At 40.2% G+C, this 18,911-nt stretch overlaps 1 protein-coding gene across 1 annotated transcript in view; it reads right to left on the bottom strand.

Moving 5' to 3' along the window:
* The window catches only part of map3k5 (mitogen-activated protein kinase kinase kinase 5), a 98,650-nt gene that overhangs the window by 29,177 nt on the left and 50,562 nt on the right, over nucleotides 1-18,911 (bottom strand). The window contains 9 exon segments of the mRNA XM_034199113.1: nucleotides 1,308-1,441; nucleotides 4,376-4,457; nucleotides 6,527-6,622; nucleotides 10,330-10,382; nucleotides 11,220-11,327; nucleotides 12,322-12,475; nucleotides 14,140-14,299; nucleotides 16,645-16,757; nucleotides 17,660-17,830. Coding sequence (XP_034055004.1) covers nucleotides 1,308-1,441; nucleotides 4,376-4,457; nucleotides 6,527-6,622; nucleotides 10,330-10,382; nucleotides 11,220-11,327; nucleotides 12,322-12,475; nucleotides 14,140-14,299; nucleotides 16,645-16,757; nucleotides 17,660-17,830 — 1,071 coding nt within the window.

Consider the following 18,911-nt stretch of genomic DNA (forward strand, 5'->3'; position numbering starts at 1 on the left):
CTAGATTTATTTATTTTTAAATTACCTCGAGGGCCATAGCAAATGGTCTCGCGGGCCGTATACGGCCCGGGGGCCGGAGGTTCCCCACCCCTGCTCTAAACGCTCCTATCGCATCGCTCTAGTCGCTCGAGTTTCACCGCGGCTGCCAGCTGTGTTTACTCGCATCATTCAAACAAGACGCGCTGGCTCGGGGGCTACAACTACAACAAAATGAACACATTTTACCGTGATTAAATTGTAATACACGTTTCTAAATGATGCCGACGTAACAACATACTGATACCGGTTAGTAAACACCATGAATTAATGCTTTGACAAGTCTGCAGACAGACGGCAGGAGAAAAACCTTTTAGAATGCTTGTTTTCTGAATGGAGCTTGGCTAAGCTAACGTTATATATGTTCCGACCGTCCACACTCACAACAACGGCCTATACAGACATAAATAAACCAGCGACTGTATTCTCCATGACACAGACAGTCTGTGGTTTGTACTTGTTTAACTTTTGTCTAGTTTCTGAATAGATCGTATCTGTTTGAAGAGCAAGCATGGGAAACAAAAGCTAGCATTTACCTGTTTGCATCGTTTGCATCCAGCTAGCCTCGTTGATACATTTTGTCTTTTTCACGAGCTTGCTGTGATATATACAAATCGGGTTGGTCCGGTCCAAGGTCTTTAAGTATCCATTTATCTCCCAAACTTCTCCTTTGGAAAGGATTGGAGAGTAGCTCTTGCACGGAATTGGGTGCGGACCGAGGTCCGGCGACTCCACCTGCACACCATTCTAAATACTGCGTCACCTTGGTCACTCACGAGTCTAAAAAACAACTCACGTCACGTAAGCAACGTGGGCGCCAACGTGAGCGCCCTCGTGACCAATATATTTGACGGCGCTGATTGGCTGAAATTATGTTTCGGCGGCACAGTTTACTATTGAGACTTTTGCAACGTGCTGGTGGTTGCTGCTGTTTGGCTCGGTGGCTCCGCCCGGTAATGATAAACTAATGCCACGGGCAAGGCCAGGCAGGAAACATGTGACTTATCAGTAACTTTAGACATCGTAACACAATTTTAAACGAGATTTTATTGTAGATTATACATTTTACTGATACCAATTGTATGATATTTACCTTGTTCATTAAAAATATAAAATATATATTTTTTAAATATTTCTTTTAAAAATATTTTTATTTAAATTTTATATTTTTTAAAAATATGGGCCGGCCACCACTGGCCACGGGAATTTCTCAGATACCTTACGAAAAATGCTTATTCTGTGCTAACAACAGTTCAGAGAGATATTCTCACCTGCTGTCTCTCTCGGGTATTTCCTTGATGGCGAGTCGGACCTGGTTGCTGAGATCTCGTCCCGCGTACACAACTCCAAACGTGCCTTTACCCAGAACCACCCTCTCTCCGTGCTCATCATACTCATAGTCGTACTGTGGACACAAGAGGAAGAACCAATCAGTTTAATAGTTAAATCAATAAAGATATGGTGATGTAGATCTTACAGTTTTAAAGGTCATGGACATTTCTACTGATCATAATTCCATTGTTGAGGTCTACTAAAATACATTTATATTTTGCAATTTTCCAAACTCACATTGGTTTCTCACAGCATCTCTGTATAGTATGTGTATTCACTCTCTGTCCTAAACGGCTTGTTGGAGCTCCTGCCCTGGAGATATTTCATGGTTATTTCTTTGATTGTTACGCCTTGAAATCTGTTTTAAAAGTATATTTAACCTTGCAATTCAAACATAGTAAGCATACTTTCTTCTATGTTGTTGTATGTGTGTATTTGTAATAAGTAATTCTTTGCAAGATTATTGTTTTCTTGATACTTTTTACTTGTGTTTTTTCTTTTGGGTTGGACAATCCTGATCAAATACTGTTAGATTACTGCTGAAACATCAGTAAAAAATACAATGTCTTTCTGAATTATTTACAGGAAACAGGCGAAGACCCTGGTTTGAGGACAGGTTGTGTATTAATGGGAAACCCGTTTAATATTTGATCTGTGAAATGGGTGTAGGAAGCATCCTCAATGTGGGTGGGACAATTTGACAGGGGGTGTGGGCGGGTGGTGGAACTCACCTCCTCTAGGGGGGTCCGTGGGCATTTTTTAAATGTTGAAGTTAAAAGCATCAATCTGCTGCACTTTGAGAGCAACATTAGGGACTACATCTATGGATACATCTCTCAACAACACCCATGTGAAACAGAAATGTAAACATATTTCATTTTTCTTTATGCATATTTTACAAATCACTCCCCATTTAAACTGTATTTTTCGGTTACTGTCCTATAGTATGAGTTAGAATGATTTCATACCTGTTATTCTCTTATTTTTTATAACTAATGATCATATAAAAGTGTGCCTTGGAAATACTTATTTACATAAATGATACCAAAGCGTTTGAGACCCACTACTTAGACTAAAGTGAACTATCTAAACCCTCAGAGAGTCCTTTACCTCACTGAGCTGTGGTTATCAGCCTCTCAGTCTGACAGGAGAGGACTCTCCCTCCACCTCTCAGAGAGTCCTTTATCTCACTGAGCTGTGGTTATCAGCCTCTCAGTCTGACAGGAGAGGACGCTCCCTCCACCTCTCAGAGAGTGCTTTACCTCACTGAGCTGTAGCTATCAGCCTCTCAGTCTGACAGGAGATGACTCTCCCTCCACCTCTTTAATAACAGCGCCTTATATCCAGGTGCTAGTGGAGCGCGCTCGTGAACTGTTAGTGCCGGAGCATCGCAGCATGGAAACTGGCGCGCATCATTTTACAACTAAAGACACAGCTACACAAAAAACGCAGCATGTGAGGCATGTGGCTCTGAGAATCTGCCTTGGTACAAAGCAGCAGTGAAAACATGGGACGGAGTTTCATTGATTTGGGCATTCTCCCAATAAGCAAGTGGAATGGATTTGATAGTGAAGCACTGACACAGCGCTCTACCAAGAGTGGCGAGTGGATAGACCGATTCACGGACTTTCCGCATAGTAAAAGTGGGGGGGTCTAAACTAATCATTTTAAAAGGTGGGGGGGACTTGTCCCACCCTCATATAATGGCTGCGACGCCCATGTGTGAAACGCTGCCAAGTCTAAAAAAGAAACAAATCCAATGAGTTATCCTTTTTCATACATGGAATTAAATGAAAATAATCCAAACAATATTGGAAGTCCTGTCATTTTAGTATGATTTGATAGATTACAACACATTTTCTTTGGTATTAGTGTCTAAATAACTCTAATGTTGTTGTATGTGTGTATTTGTAATAAGTACTTGTACAATTCTTTGCAAGGTTATCGTTTTCTTGTTACAGCTTACTTGCAGTGTGTTGGACAAACCTGATCAAATGCTGTAAATGTAATGCTGTAACATCAGCAACAAATTAAGAAATGTTATTTCCTTTCCAAATTATTAACAGGAAACAGGCCAAGACCCAATAACCTATTCAACCGAAACCTGTTTGATGTCTGAAATGTGAAACGCTGCCAAGTCTAAAACAGGTGCGGCAGCTTTTTGGAGTAATTATCCTTTCTCTTCCCGAGGCTCAGCTGGAACGCAGGTGAATGTATCAGCAGGTGCTCTTTACTGTCAAAGCATACAAAGTACACAAACAATATCCAGGCCTCATCGCAGCAGGTTGCTGTTAATGTGCTCTGGCTCTGCAGCTGCAATCCATTTGTGAACATGCAAATTGTGATGAACTGAATTTCATGTGGAAGCAATGTTCATACATAAAACACTATGTTTGAAACACTATGTTTGAAAAAAACGAATGTATGATTGATTACTTATTTTATTGCAGTAGTATTTTTGCTTAATTGATGGATCGCTGGCATAAAAAAAGGAACTCGCCCAAAGCTAAATAACGGTTAAAAGATGGTTTTGAGGTCAATGTTTTTATTTATTTTTCTGACAGCAATTAAATTCCTTTGATGGAAACACCACAATCACATCATATTTCCTGTGACATTTAAAAAGCAGGCACAAAGCGCAGAAACAAAACAGGATGTATCAAAACAATGCACAAAAACAACCGGGGAAAACGTTTCGTGGCACCTGTTCAGTGAAAAGAAGTTGCATTGCTGTAGAGTTAAGGAAACTTCTGCTGAATCTACGCCAGAGAGAAAGTCTGAGGATCTTTCCGATTCATAAAAATGTCTCATAAGTCTTATTTTCTCTTAATTAAAGGCTTTAATAAGGGAAATGTAAGGAGTGGAACTGTTAAAACAAGCCACTATCTGACTAAAAGCTATGGTAAGGAATTCCGTATGCGCCCTAAATCTACGAAAAGAAGAAGACATTTTAAAATAATCACATTTTAAAAGGTAATATATATAGGAGAGCCTTCAGTCTTTTTACCTCCAAGGCGTCCGTGTCACAGTCTCCCTCCTCCGGACCCTTCCAGGCCTCCTCTGTTATGCTGTTCACCAGATCGCAGAATCTGTAAAGGGAAAAGCCTCATCAGTCAAAATAAATACATTTCAAACACAAATGAAAAACAATTCCTACCTGGCATTGAAGGAACATCTAAAACTGTGAAGCCTTCAATTAAAAAGTGAACTTTTATCCGCCTTATTTTGATTTTGGTCGTGCTAAAATGCTTCAAGCTTTCCTGCAGGAAGTCATTTGTAATTTAGTTTCGCAAGGTATTGTATAAATACCTTTTATTATACTTTGTATGCATCTAAATAATTTACAACCTTACTTTCTGCAGCAAAATGTATTTCTGCAGACCCTTGTATACCACAACAATACAGACTACAGAAGATTGTGCAACATATCCTTTTTTGAAATGTATTATTGCTATTTCTGGCTGTAATTAATACAATAACAATGGTGTTGTTAAAATGACACTGTGCAGTAAGTCTGTTATTACTGGCTGCTACTTCATCACTTTCATTACCACTACTTATCTTCTCTATCTATCTTGTGTACATGTCTTTATCTGTCCCCTTTACTGTCATTTCCCCGCAGTGGAACAACTTCTGATTCAGATTCTCCATAACAAAAACATGCAGGTGGAGAAATGATGCAGACAAATCCTCATGCTTCAAGTAGTTGGCCTATATAAATACTGTTGATACCATTAGAGATATTTAACGTACAGAATGTGCACATGTGATCTATTTAACACATTGTGTGATACATGCATTGTTTACTGCAGCTGGTGGGCTCATCCAGAAGGGGTTACAGTATGTTTGCAGGCACACCTCCCACACTTAAACATACATATAATGGCCCTCTGCTACTCTCTCTGAAGACTGGAATTAGCAGGTTTTTGATTCACGCTGTAACACGTTCGTTCGTCTTCTTCCTGTTCCCACCACCTATTTCTTCCTTTCCACCACTTTCACTCATTTTCCTCTGTGTTAAAGTAGAGCAGCATGATAACAACAGCAGGCATGACTCACTGGCTCTCACACTCAGCATTATGTATCTGGTGGAGATGTGAGAGTCTGAACACTCGGGGTGCAGATAGCGAGGAACACGATGGTGATTAAATGAAACAAGGTGTGCTGTGGAGACGCAGAGGTGTGAAACTTCCCACCTGAGCTGACGAGAGCTCCTGCACTGCTGTAGGAAGAGATACACTCTCTGCAGATGGAGTGTATCCTCTTTGGGGACTGACAGAAGTCTTTATGATAAAAAATACGGCAGAAAAAAAAGGTTGTTGGTTCAATTCTAGCTGATGTTTGAAGGTATAAAACTCATATTTGCTTTTCTTGTGAGTTATAGTGGCTGTTAGAGCAGGTTGGCCTTTAACTGGATTTATTTTATTGTTTGTTAATGCTTATGTACAGCAATTAGAACTTTCTTTGAGTATGACATGTACTATACACAAACCTTAACCATCACTTTGGTGTTACTTCAAAATGTTCTTGAGCAACACGTTTAACACTTCATTTCTATCAATGTGATGCATGTGGGGGAATTTGAAATTTGATCCGAATGTTGTCATCTTCTTTCATTATTATGTCAAATACCTGTATCAAATGTACTTGTTTTATTGTTGTTGTTTTTTTAAATCATATTTAGTCAACCTCACCCTGTTTTGTGTGGTTGTGTGGTTTAAGATTTTAGACTAAAAGGCTGGGCATTTTAGGGTTTGAGCTATTTAAGTATATAAGTTTAGTCCAAATGACGTTGAACCCCTACCAAACAATGTACGCCTTAGTATGTAAATGAGGTTTTATATGTTTTTACAATTCTTATTTTTCTACAGAACGAATCTGTAATAAAAGTAAAGCAAATTAAAGTCGACGATTTGTTAAAAGTGTATCTATTCACAAAGGATATCTTCTAAAGATTGAAATCCCTTGTCTCAGATTTAGTTTGATAGTTAACAACAGTGTATATAACTAGCTCATAAAACACAATAATGCATTTCAAAGTCATACAAAAGTAAGATGTATAATGTTAACATGAATAATAGTTTACTGATGGTTTTAAACACAACATTTATGAGCTTTAAAGACGTCAAACACACACACAGAGAGACGGAGTACAGACCTTTTACAGTGCATCTCCGTGCAGAAATAGATCTGGAAGTCCTCTGCATTGTGGAGCACGTACAGGAAGGCACTGCGCTCGTCAAACTTGGAGATGCTGAAGAGAAAATCAATCAATCAGTAAAGCCCAATTCTGTATCACACATGTTACATTTGCCTCAGGGTGCTTTACAATTTGTGCAGAATAGGACATCACCACTACTATTTAGAAATATGTATAGCTATTTGACTTGCATCCTTTGGTTACATAACCCTTTACACAGTTAGAAATACACTTCATATACCAGGGGGGTCAAACTCAATTTCATCGTGGGCCACATTAGCATTATGGCTGCACTCAAAGGGCTGGTTGCAACTATATAATATATAAATACATAATATATATGAACCAATGTATTATATTATATTATTGCCTCTGCATTGGATTATTATCGGATAGGGTAATAACTTCATAATTAACTACGTCTGAAAGCAGAAGTCCAGGGCAAATCATTGCAAGTCTCTTCAGTGCGCATGTCACAAAAATGAGATGCATCGTGGGACATGTAGTTTATGGGCAACATGCTTCTGCAAAATAAGATAAGATAAGATGGACCTTTATTAATCCCCGTGGGGAAATTCAGTAGTTTAACAGCAACAGGGTAAGATTGAAAAACAGGACAGATTCACACAGATTAAGAAAATTAAGGATAAATCAAAGATAAAAAAAAAAAATTAAAATGAACACATATTGATATACTGTAAAGTAGCATGTAACCGTATAACAGGGTATATGCAGGAATCCTGAAGTCAAATGTAATTCCTTTTTTAAGACCCTTTCCATACATTTTAAGACCTCATCGCCACTTTGAGTTCTAACCGGTTACCTTGGCGACACACTTTACCTCACATTTACTATAGACAGTATTGATTGTCCTTCCTCCTTATCTTCCAACCATTTGGACGCAAACTTGCATTTCCCCATAACGATGTTGTTTAACAACCGGCGTAAACAGACCTCCGCGCTATCAAGCAGTGAGCGTGCGATGTCCTGTTCAGATGACGTCAAATCCAACGGGATGCCATAAATAAACTACACAGAATCACACTACACACCTACGCAATGATTACATTCAGGCAGACTGTAGAATACAACCTCTTTGGACAATTTATATACTTATTGAAAACAAGCTACAACATTTAATACCTTGGAAAATGCCGTTTAATACTTTTTAATAGCCTTAATTTTCGCTAAATTGATTTATCAACTTTTAATACTTTTTAAGACCCCGCGGACATCCTGTAAAATAAACTTATTATATTCTTTGCAAGCTCTTGCGGGGCCACATAAATGAAGTCGCGGGCCGGGTTTGGCCCCCGGGCCTTGAGTTTGACACCCCTGATTTATACAGTTTTGTACATTTCACGTTTTTAGACTGTAAGTGTAAATATGCACATTGACATTGCATTTTATCATCGCTACTACCTCTGCTTTTACCACTCTTATGTATTTATTTATTTGTGTCTATTTTTTACTGTGTTGCCAAATAAATGTCGTTGTACTTTGTATGATGACAATACAAATATATTCTTCATTCACAACAGATTTAGTTGGACGGATCCCATGAGAGCAGAAATGACTCAGATATTTCATGGGGGATGTCATAAGTCAAGAGAAAGTCCTCGTTATTCTCTGGGTATGAAATAAAAGACTGTATGGCCGCTCCATCACAATACAAACCACAATGAATAGAACAGATGCAGGATGTACTACTAATTGATATCTATTGTATGTATTATGAGTGTTTGTTTGCATCTGGAAAACAAACAGGACAAATTAAATGATGCTGAATTTCTGCACAAAAGACGGAGAGCTTCCATTCAAAAGCTAAATGGAAACTTTTACCCCCCCGGGCTGAGTCCATTTCTGCGGCGCTGAGCCAAGGCCAGACTGTATATTGTTGCTTGCAGCGCTGCTATTGTGTCCTGCTGACTGTCTGCAGGCTGAGTGGGCATGCACAATGACTCGTTCCCTAGCAACATGTGAGCACAGCCCTCCTCTGATCTGACAGCGAATTCCTCTGAGGACCGGGGAAGAGGAGACGCAGAGGAACACTCGAAAAACTGTCCATGGTAGACTGTCTGGGGTATTTATGGAGCACTTTGAAGCAGAAATGCACGTCTTAAATCTGCACGTTGTATGCATTCAAGAACATGCTGTTTTGCAATGCTTTTGTACATGACACCTCTGCACATGTTAGACCTTTATACATGTTCAGTAAACCATGAATCCAGATATATGTTTGGTTCATCATGTTATAATTCAGAATTCACATTTGTATTGTCATTCAAATCAGGTAAGGACAGTTAGCAGGCTTCTCTCCATGCAGGAAACCATACGAATAAGTGATAAAAGCAGTCATAGCAGCGAAGAGAAGACATTAATTTGAAGAGGACACATTCTGCTAATTTCCAGGTTCATATTGTATTTTGTGACTCTACTGTGGCCGTTTCTCAATGTCGAGTAAACCTGCTGCAGAGCCACTATTTCAAGTACACTACGTCATCGAGTGGCGCCGAAGGACTGTTTAAATGCCCAGCATTCGGCGCCACTCGATGACGTAGCATACTTGAAATAGTGGCAGGTATACTCGACATTGAGAAGCGGCCTGTGACATGTTGGCATGCTTCAATGTTCAAAAAGGTCTTTATTTTATATATATAAGGTCTATAGGTGCAACATTTACAGTGATGGGTGTAAGTAAATATACTTTAAGATCAATACAACTTTTCTTTATATTATCTTTCGGTTGCAGTCTTTGAGGGGTGAAGGTACATTTCTGAGAGTCCAATTTTTGTCAAATCCATCAACAAAGTGTGCTCTGTCCTATAATTGCACATTAGCATGCAATTGATAAATGTTAATATAAAAACACCTGAGAGATTAAAGCAGTTCAAACATACGTCAGGATTGGTTTAAAAGAGCCGTGCCATCCGTCTCAAAAGCAAAAGTGACATTTAGAGACATTAGGCGCTTTCACACCGGAGTACTTTTCCCACTTTAGTTCCGATATAGTTCAGAAAATGCACGTTCACACCAAAAAAATCCGGAACTAGAATTTAGTTCATGAGAACCTTCCACCCCCTTTTCCGTCCCTGCTAGAGAGCAGGTACTTTCACAGGAGAAAAAGGTTCCTATGTCTGATTGGCTGGGCGGATTGCAAACCACGCCCCGTAAAACTCGCTTTGTGAAGCCGCCATTTTATTTGCTGGCATTAGCATTATTAGCATTAGCCCAGTGCACCAACGGAGAGAGACTAACTTATGGCAACACAAAATAAAACATGGGAGCGGTGGAGATGAGGAGGTGTCGGCGTTCTGGCGATTTACTCGGAAGGCTTCAGTAGAAGCTGCTGGGAGTCCCAGCAGCTTCTACTGAAGCCAGTCCCCAACTCCGGGGACTTCCGGCCGGGGACTTTGGGCGGCAGTATACGCTGTGAAGTGGTTTGCGGCCTGCCAGTAAACCCAAAGCAGAAGAAGAAGAAGTGACGTCAGCGGCTTAATTTGCCTAATCCTCCCTCAGGGATTTATTCCGGTGTGAACGCGATCTGCTCTTTAGTTCTGATGAACTAAGTACGGCAAAGAACTTGGTGTGAAAGCGCCTTATAGCTTTCACACCAAGTACTTTGCCGTAGTGGAGATAATAAATGTTCTGCCAAACCAATATCTGATGGTACATTCAAACCACTCGTCCTCTGGAGACAGATTGTTGTCACGTCCCTCAGCTAAAATATGAGTGTGTGATTAAAGACAGCAGACACTGACCTGACTCCTCGCACTGACGTGGCGCTGAAGTTCCACTCATGGATCCCCTTGTGCTGCAGGAAAACAAATAACATCACTTCAGCTTCTGGGAGATGGCGAATCAATCAATACTCTGACTGATAGTAATTGATTGGTTACAGTATTAGAGCAGAGGACATTGATGTAGTACTTTACTAGGATGAGTAACTGGTCAGCAATCACTTCTACTGATGTGCTGAAGTGGATATAAGCACTTCCATATGAGGGAATAATCAATCGCACAGAAATGCATGACAGGAAACAAGTCCATTATCTCATCGTAGCATCTGAAAACTGACAATCATCCTCCATGTATTAACTTCTGTTGATCTAAACAGTGAGTAGTTTAAGCATTGACATCATGTAAATCAATAAAAGCACAAAGAGACTGTTTGCGCTGTGGCAATGAAAGCCAGCCAATCAGAAACAAGCCTTTCCTCTATGTTATAATGATTGTTTACTTTGCAAAGTAGTCAAAGTTTGGTAATAATATATAATTTGTTGTGTTTATTTGCAAAGAATTCAACAAAAATGCACAGCATACATTTCAGATTATTATTTTAATTGGACGACAAGCTTCAACCGATTTGAGTGTCCATTGCTTCTCTACTAAAATATACTTTTATAAATCTCCCTTAACTTATACCTCACTCATATTGGTGCTGATTGCATATTAAAACATGCAATAATTCACATCAAGACACCTTTTTGATTAGCATGGACCTTTTTCTAACATGTTTTATCTGAGATTCAGGAACAGATTTGTCAATTTAAGTGCAAATTACAGAACACATTTTAGAAGAATTTAACAAAAAACCCAACCGAAAAGGCAAAATTCTGTGTCAGGCTTGTTGGACAATATGAACACTCACCATATCATCAGGAGCAACATGCCAGATAGACACCGTGTTGTCGTCCACGTCTTTGTTGATGGACAAATATGAAGGCTGGTACACTTTAGTGGGCTCTAATATCAACACCTGGAGGAATTAGAAATATGTTGCATTATTTAATTAATTTAAACAATAAAAAGTTTGATCATCACATATATTACACCTGCTAATTAAACCTCAGCCTCTGATTGGCATCTTGAGCTGCATCTTTAAAGGTCCCCTATTATACAGTTTTTCATCAATATATTATAGCTCTCAGATATATAAAAAAACATGTCTCTGAAGGGTTTGGCTCCAAACACCAAACAGATCATTGCAGCATTACCCATAATACCCTCTGTTTCAGCCCTGTTTCCAAAGTGCTGATTCTCTGTCTGTTACTTTAGATGAAAATAAGGAGCCCCTCCCCACACCTCTCTGAGAGAGATTTGGTTACAAAGAACTCAATGGTGCTCTAGGAGGAGATTCAGGTGATAAGGTGGAGGGGGGGGGTTACCTTGGTTGGTGATTGGCTAATGGTTACACAAGCCAACAAATCGTTATGACATCATAAAGTGGCCAAAATCTGATCATCTCATTTTCAGACAGGTTTTTATAGAAATGGATCAGGACAAAAAGAGAGAATCTTTTTTCCTGAAACTTTCAGAGTCTCTTTAAACAGAGGAGACACATGTTGATGTAGAAGAGACGTGAAGAAGAGGGGACACATGTTGATGTAGAAGAGACATGAAGAAGAGGAGACACATGTTGATGTAGAAGAGACATGAAGAAGAGGGGACACATGTTGATGTAGAAGAGACGTGAAGAAGAGGGGACACATGTTGATGTAGAAGAGACATGAAGAAGAGGGGACACATGTTGATGAAGAAGAGACATGAAGAAGAGGGGACACATGTTGATGTAGAGGAGACATGAAGAAGAGGGGACACATGTTGATGTAGAAGAGACATGAAGAAGAGGAGACACATGTTGATGTAGAAGAGACATGAAGAAGAGGGGACACATGTTGATGTAGAAGAGACATGAAGAAGAGGATTTTGCATAATAGGTGACCTTTAAGGTTTTATCTGGAGGCTCTTACAGGAAATCGGACGGAGGAGACGTCTTTCTTTGTGGCCTCGACCAGAAAGTCCATCCAGAAATCCACCAGCTCCTGCTTGGGGGCCGGCTGCTCCGTGCACGGCTTCTTAAACTGCTGGTAGATGAGGATGGTCTCCACCAGCGAGCGCAAGTACCTGAACCAACCAGAGGGAATAAGGGAAGGAATATTTAGTTACTGTGCCCAGAAAGAAAATCTGAATTCAAAGCCTTTTTCAGCGTCAAACAAAACCTAATTGACAGCACCTTTTCCTCTGAGAAAAACCTCTGCAAACACAATGGCATACGGGCGGATCATTTGCATGTGTATTATATTGTTTCAAACCCATGAGCTTAGATCAAAAACGATCACAGAAACAAACAATACCATGCGATTGTGTTTCCATGCTGGGGCTCGTTTTTCTTTGTGACATTAATGGGGACATAAAGAGTTTTCACAGCACAAAGATAAATAAACAGCAGGGCGAAAAAGGAGCTGCAGAGCATTCACTCCTCCACATGTTGCGCATGTAATAAGCCGTATAAAATAGCAAAGGAATGCATATAAAGTCTGAAGTTATGTTAAGCTGGTAGTTAAGACTTTGTTACTCCACAATGTAGAGGATTAAGCATGGATTAGAAAAGCTATAGTTTTGTCAGCACATTTTTAATTGATAGGAATTTTAGGTTTTATTTTCCTTTCTTGCTATAATTATACTTAGGGCTGCTCGATTATGGCAAAAATCATAATCTCGATTATTTGGGTCAATAATTGACATCACGATTATGAAAAACGATTATCCATATACTTTGAAAACATCCATTTATTGAAAAAAACTGTTGATTGCCCTGAACTTTAAGTATAATTCAACTGAAAAACCAATACAAAAAATTAAAATAATAATCGTTTTATTTCGATTATCCGTCCATCCATCCAACTTCTCCCGCTTATCCGTGGTCGGGTCGCGGGGGTAGCAGTTCCAGCAGAGAGCCCCAAACTTTCTTTTCCCTGGCGACATCAACCAGCTCTGACTGGGGGATCCCAAGGCGCTCCCAGGCCAGCGAAGAGATATAATCCCTCCACCTGGTCCTAGGTCTACCCCTTGGTCTCTTCCCAGCTGGACGTGCCTGGAACACCTCTCTAGGGAGCCGCCCAGGTGGCATCCTAACTAGGTGCCCGAACCACCTCAACTGGCTCCTTTCGACGCGAAGGAGGAGCGGCTCAACTCCGAGTCCCTCCCTGATGACCGAACTTCTCACCTTATCCCTAAGGGAGACACCAGCCACCCTGCGGAGAAAACCCATCTCGGCCGCTTGTATATTTCGATTATGTTGTTTTCAAAATACGATTAATTGAGCAGCCCTAGTTATACACACCCATACCTGCATTGCAATTAAGGTTTGTGTTTCATCTTAGTTAAGGTTGAATCCATGGCACAATGAGAACAGATGTTGCTGAGTTGCATGCTAGTAATCTTGACAAACTGCCAGTTTCAAGTGGTGTTTCCTGTTTAAGAACATTCTTTCTTTTCAGAGCAAATGATATGCATCGTGATTTATTTTGAATTCTCCTCGAAATGTCACCAGGCTCATAACTTAATCAAAATCCATATAAAAACAGAGGTGCTGTTTAAGGCACAGCGAGTTCCTCTTGATATTTACTGTTCTTCCTGCAAAACACAACAAATGTTTGCACAAAGGCAACAGACGCCTCTGTGGTTTCAGGGGAGAGCAGAGCTTCAGATCAGGATGTGATGGATGCGGTCTAAAATGTGTTTCTGCTCTGCCTGCTAAATTGAGAGTGGCTTATCATTGCTCTCACCAGATGGGGGCTTTAAGTTTGAAGAGTTTCTCCGAGGCCTGGATGACCCTGGTGTTGTCACAGGCCAGGATGCTGGCGCCCAGGAAGAAGCCCACGTCCCAGTAGCTCTGCAGCTTGTCCAGGCTGCCCTTCTTCCCCAGCAGGCTGCTCAGCTTCACCCCTGGGACACAAGACATTTAAAAGGTCATATATTATGCAAAACCATGTCTTTTATACATAAACATGTGTCCCCTCTTCTTCATGTCTCCTCTACATCAACATGTGTCCCCTCTTCTTCATGTCTCCTCTACATCAACATGTGTCCCCTCTTCTTCATGTCTCCTCTACATCAACATGTGTCCCCTCTTCTTCATGTCTCCTCTACATCAACATGTGTCCCCTCTTCTTCATGTCTCTTCTACATCAACATGTGTCCCCTCTTCTTCATGTCTCCTCTACATCAACATGTGTCCCCTCTTCTTCATGTCTCTTCTACATCAACATGTGTCCCCTCTTCTTCACGTCTCTTCTACATCAACATGTGTCCCCTCTGTGTAAAGAGATTCTGAAAGTTTCAGGAAAAAAGATTCTCTCTTTTTGTCCTGATCCATTTCTATAAAAACCTGTCTGAAAATGAGCTGATCAGATTTTGTCCACTTTATGATGTCATAACGATGTGTTGGCTTGTGTAACCATTAGCCAATCAGCAACCAAGGTAACCCCCCCCCACCTTATCACCTGAATCTCCTCCTAGAGCACCATTGAGTTCTTTGTAACCAAATCTCTCTCAGAGGGGCGTGGGGAGGGGCTCCTTATTTTTCATCTAAAGTAACAGACAGAGAATCAGCACTTTGGAAACAGGGCTGAAACAGAGGGGATTATGGGTAATGCTGCAATGATCTGTTTGGTGTTTGGAGCCAAACACTTCAGAGACATGTTCTGTATATGAGACCTATAATATATTGATGAGAAACTGTATAATAGGGACCTTTAATACAATAAGTAGATGGTTTTTGTTGCTCCTTTACCCCGGCCATTGCATGATGAAATCCTAAGATAGCTGCAGTGAGACTGTGGCAAGAAAATAAAACATGTTCATACTTGGATATGTCACAATGTGCAGAACAAAGTAGGGCTGGTCGATTATGGCAAAAATCATAATCTCGATTATTTTGGTCAATAATTGATATCACGACTATTAAAAACGATTATCCATTTACTTTGAAAACATCCATTTATTGAAAAAATTATTTGACCAGTATGTTTTTAACAGTTGATTACCTTGAACTTTAAGTATAATTCAACTGAAAAAAATTAAAAAATAAATTAAATAATCGTTTTATTTCGATGATGTTGTTTTCATAATCATTGCAGGCCAAAATCGTAATTGCGATTAAAATACGATTAATTCAGCAGCCCTAGAACAAAGGTGTGATTTGTAATTGTGTTCTGCAAGAATGTAAAGGTATTAGAGATAATGGTTCTGGTTTCTGCTGCAGTAACCAGTCATTTGAAGAAGCAGCTGGGGGCTGTAGGCATGCGGGCAGAGCATGGAGGGAGGGTGGGACTCATTCAGGGAGCTGCAGATTCCCAGGACTTCCTGCTCCGTTTCCCACATTCCTGAACTCCTCTGAGCCTCAGGTTTCAGGACAGAACGCACAGATTTGGAACAAGGGCTTAACAGGAGGAAATGTGTCTATATGCACTCAGATTTTTCTTTTTTAAAGCAGCTATAATCAACATGTTTTACAACACACATACTGAAATAACTTATGTGACAAGAAGTGAGGAACACAGAGCATTATCACAAGACTCTGCATTTTCCATCAGCTCTATAGATAGATACCTATAGCGCTGATGGTATGCTATGGAGCTTTATCATTTATTTTACCTCATTGTTTGCTCTCAGTGCTCCCAAAGAGTTGTTTGGCCACAGCAGACTGCTGCTTTTAACAGAAAAGCTACTATAAGCAATTCTATACCTTTCCGAGCACCAAGCATTAGACAGGCACTGTTTACAACTAGCGAGTGGACATGTACGAATCTTAAGAGCTATATGTTTACCTCCATGGTTGTTAGAGACCAAAGCTGAGCGAATATTAGCCTTAGATTCCTCAGGTTGACAGAAACGACAAATGTATGTTAATGTTGGTTTGTGTCTGCCCTGCCCGATATGTAAATGAACTATTTGATAACACAGAAGCACAGGAAGCATCAAGCAGATGTTTCAAGTGGTAAGACTGAGCAAAAAAGATACAGTGAAATCAAAACAATGAATCGACCTGAAAGAAGTTGCAAAAAGTGCTAATATTGAATTTCATATGATCATTTGGTCCATTATGAAAATAAAAACATTGATCAGTGTAGCTTTAACTTGCAGGTTTTAACAGATGGATGCAAATGATAAAATAGACACTTTCATTTCTAATTTCTTCCTTTTTGTATTTCGTGCCCTGGATGGAGTTGACGGATCACAAAGGACTGTTGCCGGGTAGATTACAGATATCCAGTCTAGCACCCACTCACCCACTTTGCGGAGCTCGAATGACGTGTCGAACTGGTGTCCTGCTGCCAGGAGGAGAACAGCGTAGTTTATCCCAGAGTGTAGTGTTGGCTCTGACTCAAACCCCATTTTAAACCTGAGAGGAAAAAGGAAAAATAATGACTCCAATAAGCACTTTGCCTCCAAGCAGTGCGTCATACAACATAACTAGCATCTCTCAGAAACATTATGTTCAAGGGGCTTTCTGAGACAATTCAAGATATAAAAACAATTACAGCCATATTGAGTTGGGACCACAGAAGGGCAAACAGCGACTGAGTACTCTCGCAAAACAAGACATTTTCATTTATTTAATGAGCAATCTGTTGATCTGAAGGAAGGGGAATGTTATTAGGGGAGCCTCTGCTTAGCTGTGGCATGGACATAACAGCCAGATGGGAGCACAATAACACAAACAGCATATTTAATCGAATAAGATATGAGACCTACAAAGCAATTTCCAGATGGAAGCAATCAACAGCCTTCTGGTATATTATTGCTCTGTTATTAAGTCAACTTCTGTCCTGTTACTGTTAGCAGCCATACGCTTATAGGTCACTGAGATACTCATGAGGAAATGGCAAACTAACGAGTAACAAGTAATAACCTTATTTGCCTTACTGGATCCAGCTGAAAACCCTTGTTGTGCAACGTATTGCAGAAGTATGAACACATCCTGCAGGTTTGTCATGCTGTAAACATCCAGTTCAATCACTCGAGGTGTTTCCAAAGACGTTCTCTTTTGTCATTTGAACCTTTGTACATTTTGTTCTGTACAGGATGGACGTTTTGTTGTTCTTGTGCACTTGCATTTGCTTTAAGGTGTCACCCTGTAATAGTTTGCTCTCTATAAAGGGTTTTACCTTTATGATAACAGCTATTTCAGTCCATTTAAATCCAGTGATTCACCTGGAAGGAATCTATCACGCATCTTCCCCTTCCAAACATTTCTTCTAACAATATTTATATTAGACTTAGCATCTGGAGGAGCTCTCTCACCATTGAGTGCTGCTGTCTCTGCTCGGCGTGTCGGTGAAGTGAGACTCCAGGAACATGTCCTTATAGATCCGTCCCACCAGGCAGTAGATGTCCGAGGCGACCTGCTCCTCCCCGTTCACCAGAGGCAGCATGATGTCCAGAGCCTTCTGTCTGTCGCCCGGCAAGTTCCTCCTACAAACACAGCCAGAGAGGACGGAAATCAGAAGTCAATCTGATTGACTGTCAGTGACTAAAAATCAATATTGCTATTGAAGCATGTTAGATTAATAAAATAAATAAGATAACATCCTTTAAGACCTATTCAATAAATAAACAAATATATATAAAGGTAGGTAAATAAAAGACTAAAAGAACATTTAAAGTGGGGGGTTGCTAATAAAAAGCTAATCTAAAAAGACATGTCTTTAGCTGGTGATGATGAGACCTTTACCAAACTTGTCTTCCATTTAGTGCAAATGAATACACAGAAGCTCTTCTGTAAACTATCTAAAATAATGCGTGGTTGAAGGTAGCTGCAGTGAGTTATGTTCAGGGTACCCTGAAGAAAAACTAATCAGCTTCAAGCAATCTATCTATCTGGACATGTGTCAGTTTCAGCTTCATATCAGTATGTAGTGTCTCTACATGTCTCCATGCTTTAATGTTCAAAAAGCTCTTTCTCATACTGCCTGTGCTGCAGCACCTCTTTTCACCCTCTGTCTGAAACCAGAGCCCGGTCTGCTCTGATTGGTTAGCTGGCCGGCTCTGTTGTGATTGGTCAACTTGCTTAGAGATGTCCCACCCCTTAGCCTATCACGTACAATGTGTTAGAGCGCTAGCCAATAGAAGCGCGAGTGTTACAAAGTGATGTCACTATGTTACAGAAGTAAACAAAGGACTCCAATGGAGGTGTTTCAGCAGGAATTGTAGCCATTGCAGAACATATACATGCACACAAACCTATATAACACACTAGAGGAAAGAGAAACCCCCAAAAGGGCCTCTTTAAACATTGTATACTTCTTCTATATAAAGGGGTACCTAACTATTTTTTCATAAGGCATGAGGATTGCTTTGCCTGTAAAAAGTTGTACTGTATGCTCTAAAGTGAGCTAAAATACTGTATTTTGTTGCATCATGGGAAGTGTAGTTTTGTAGCTTGGCCAATCCTCTTTTTTAAGCAAGTCTTGCATGTCCTCTACACTAAGGGAAGTTCACTGGTAATTGGTGGATTAATTCCAACTTCTACAAGGTGACTTATGCTGCATTTAGA

This window comes from Gymnodraco acuticeps, unplaced genomic scaffold (assembly GCF_902827175.1).
Source record: "Gymnodraco acuticeps unplaced genomic scaffold, fGymAcu1.1, whole genome shotgun sequence".
NCBI lineage: Eukaryota > Metazoa > Chordata > Actinopteri > Perciformes > Bathydraconidae > Gymnodraco > Gymnodraco acuticeps.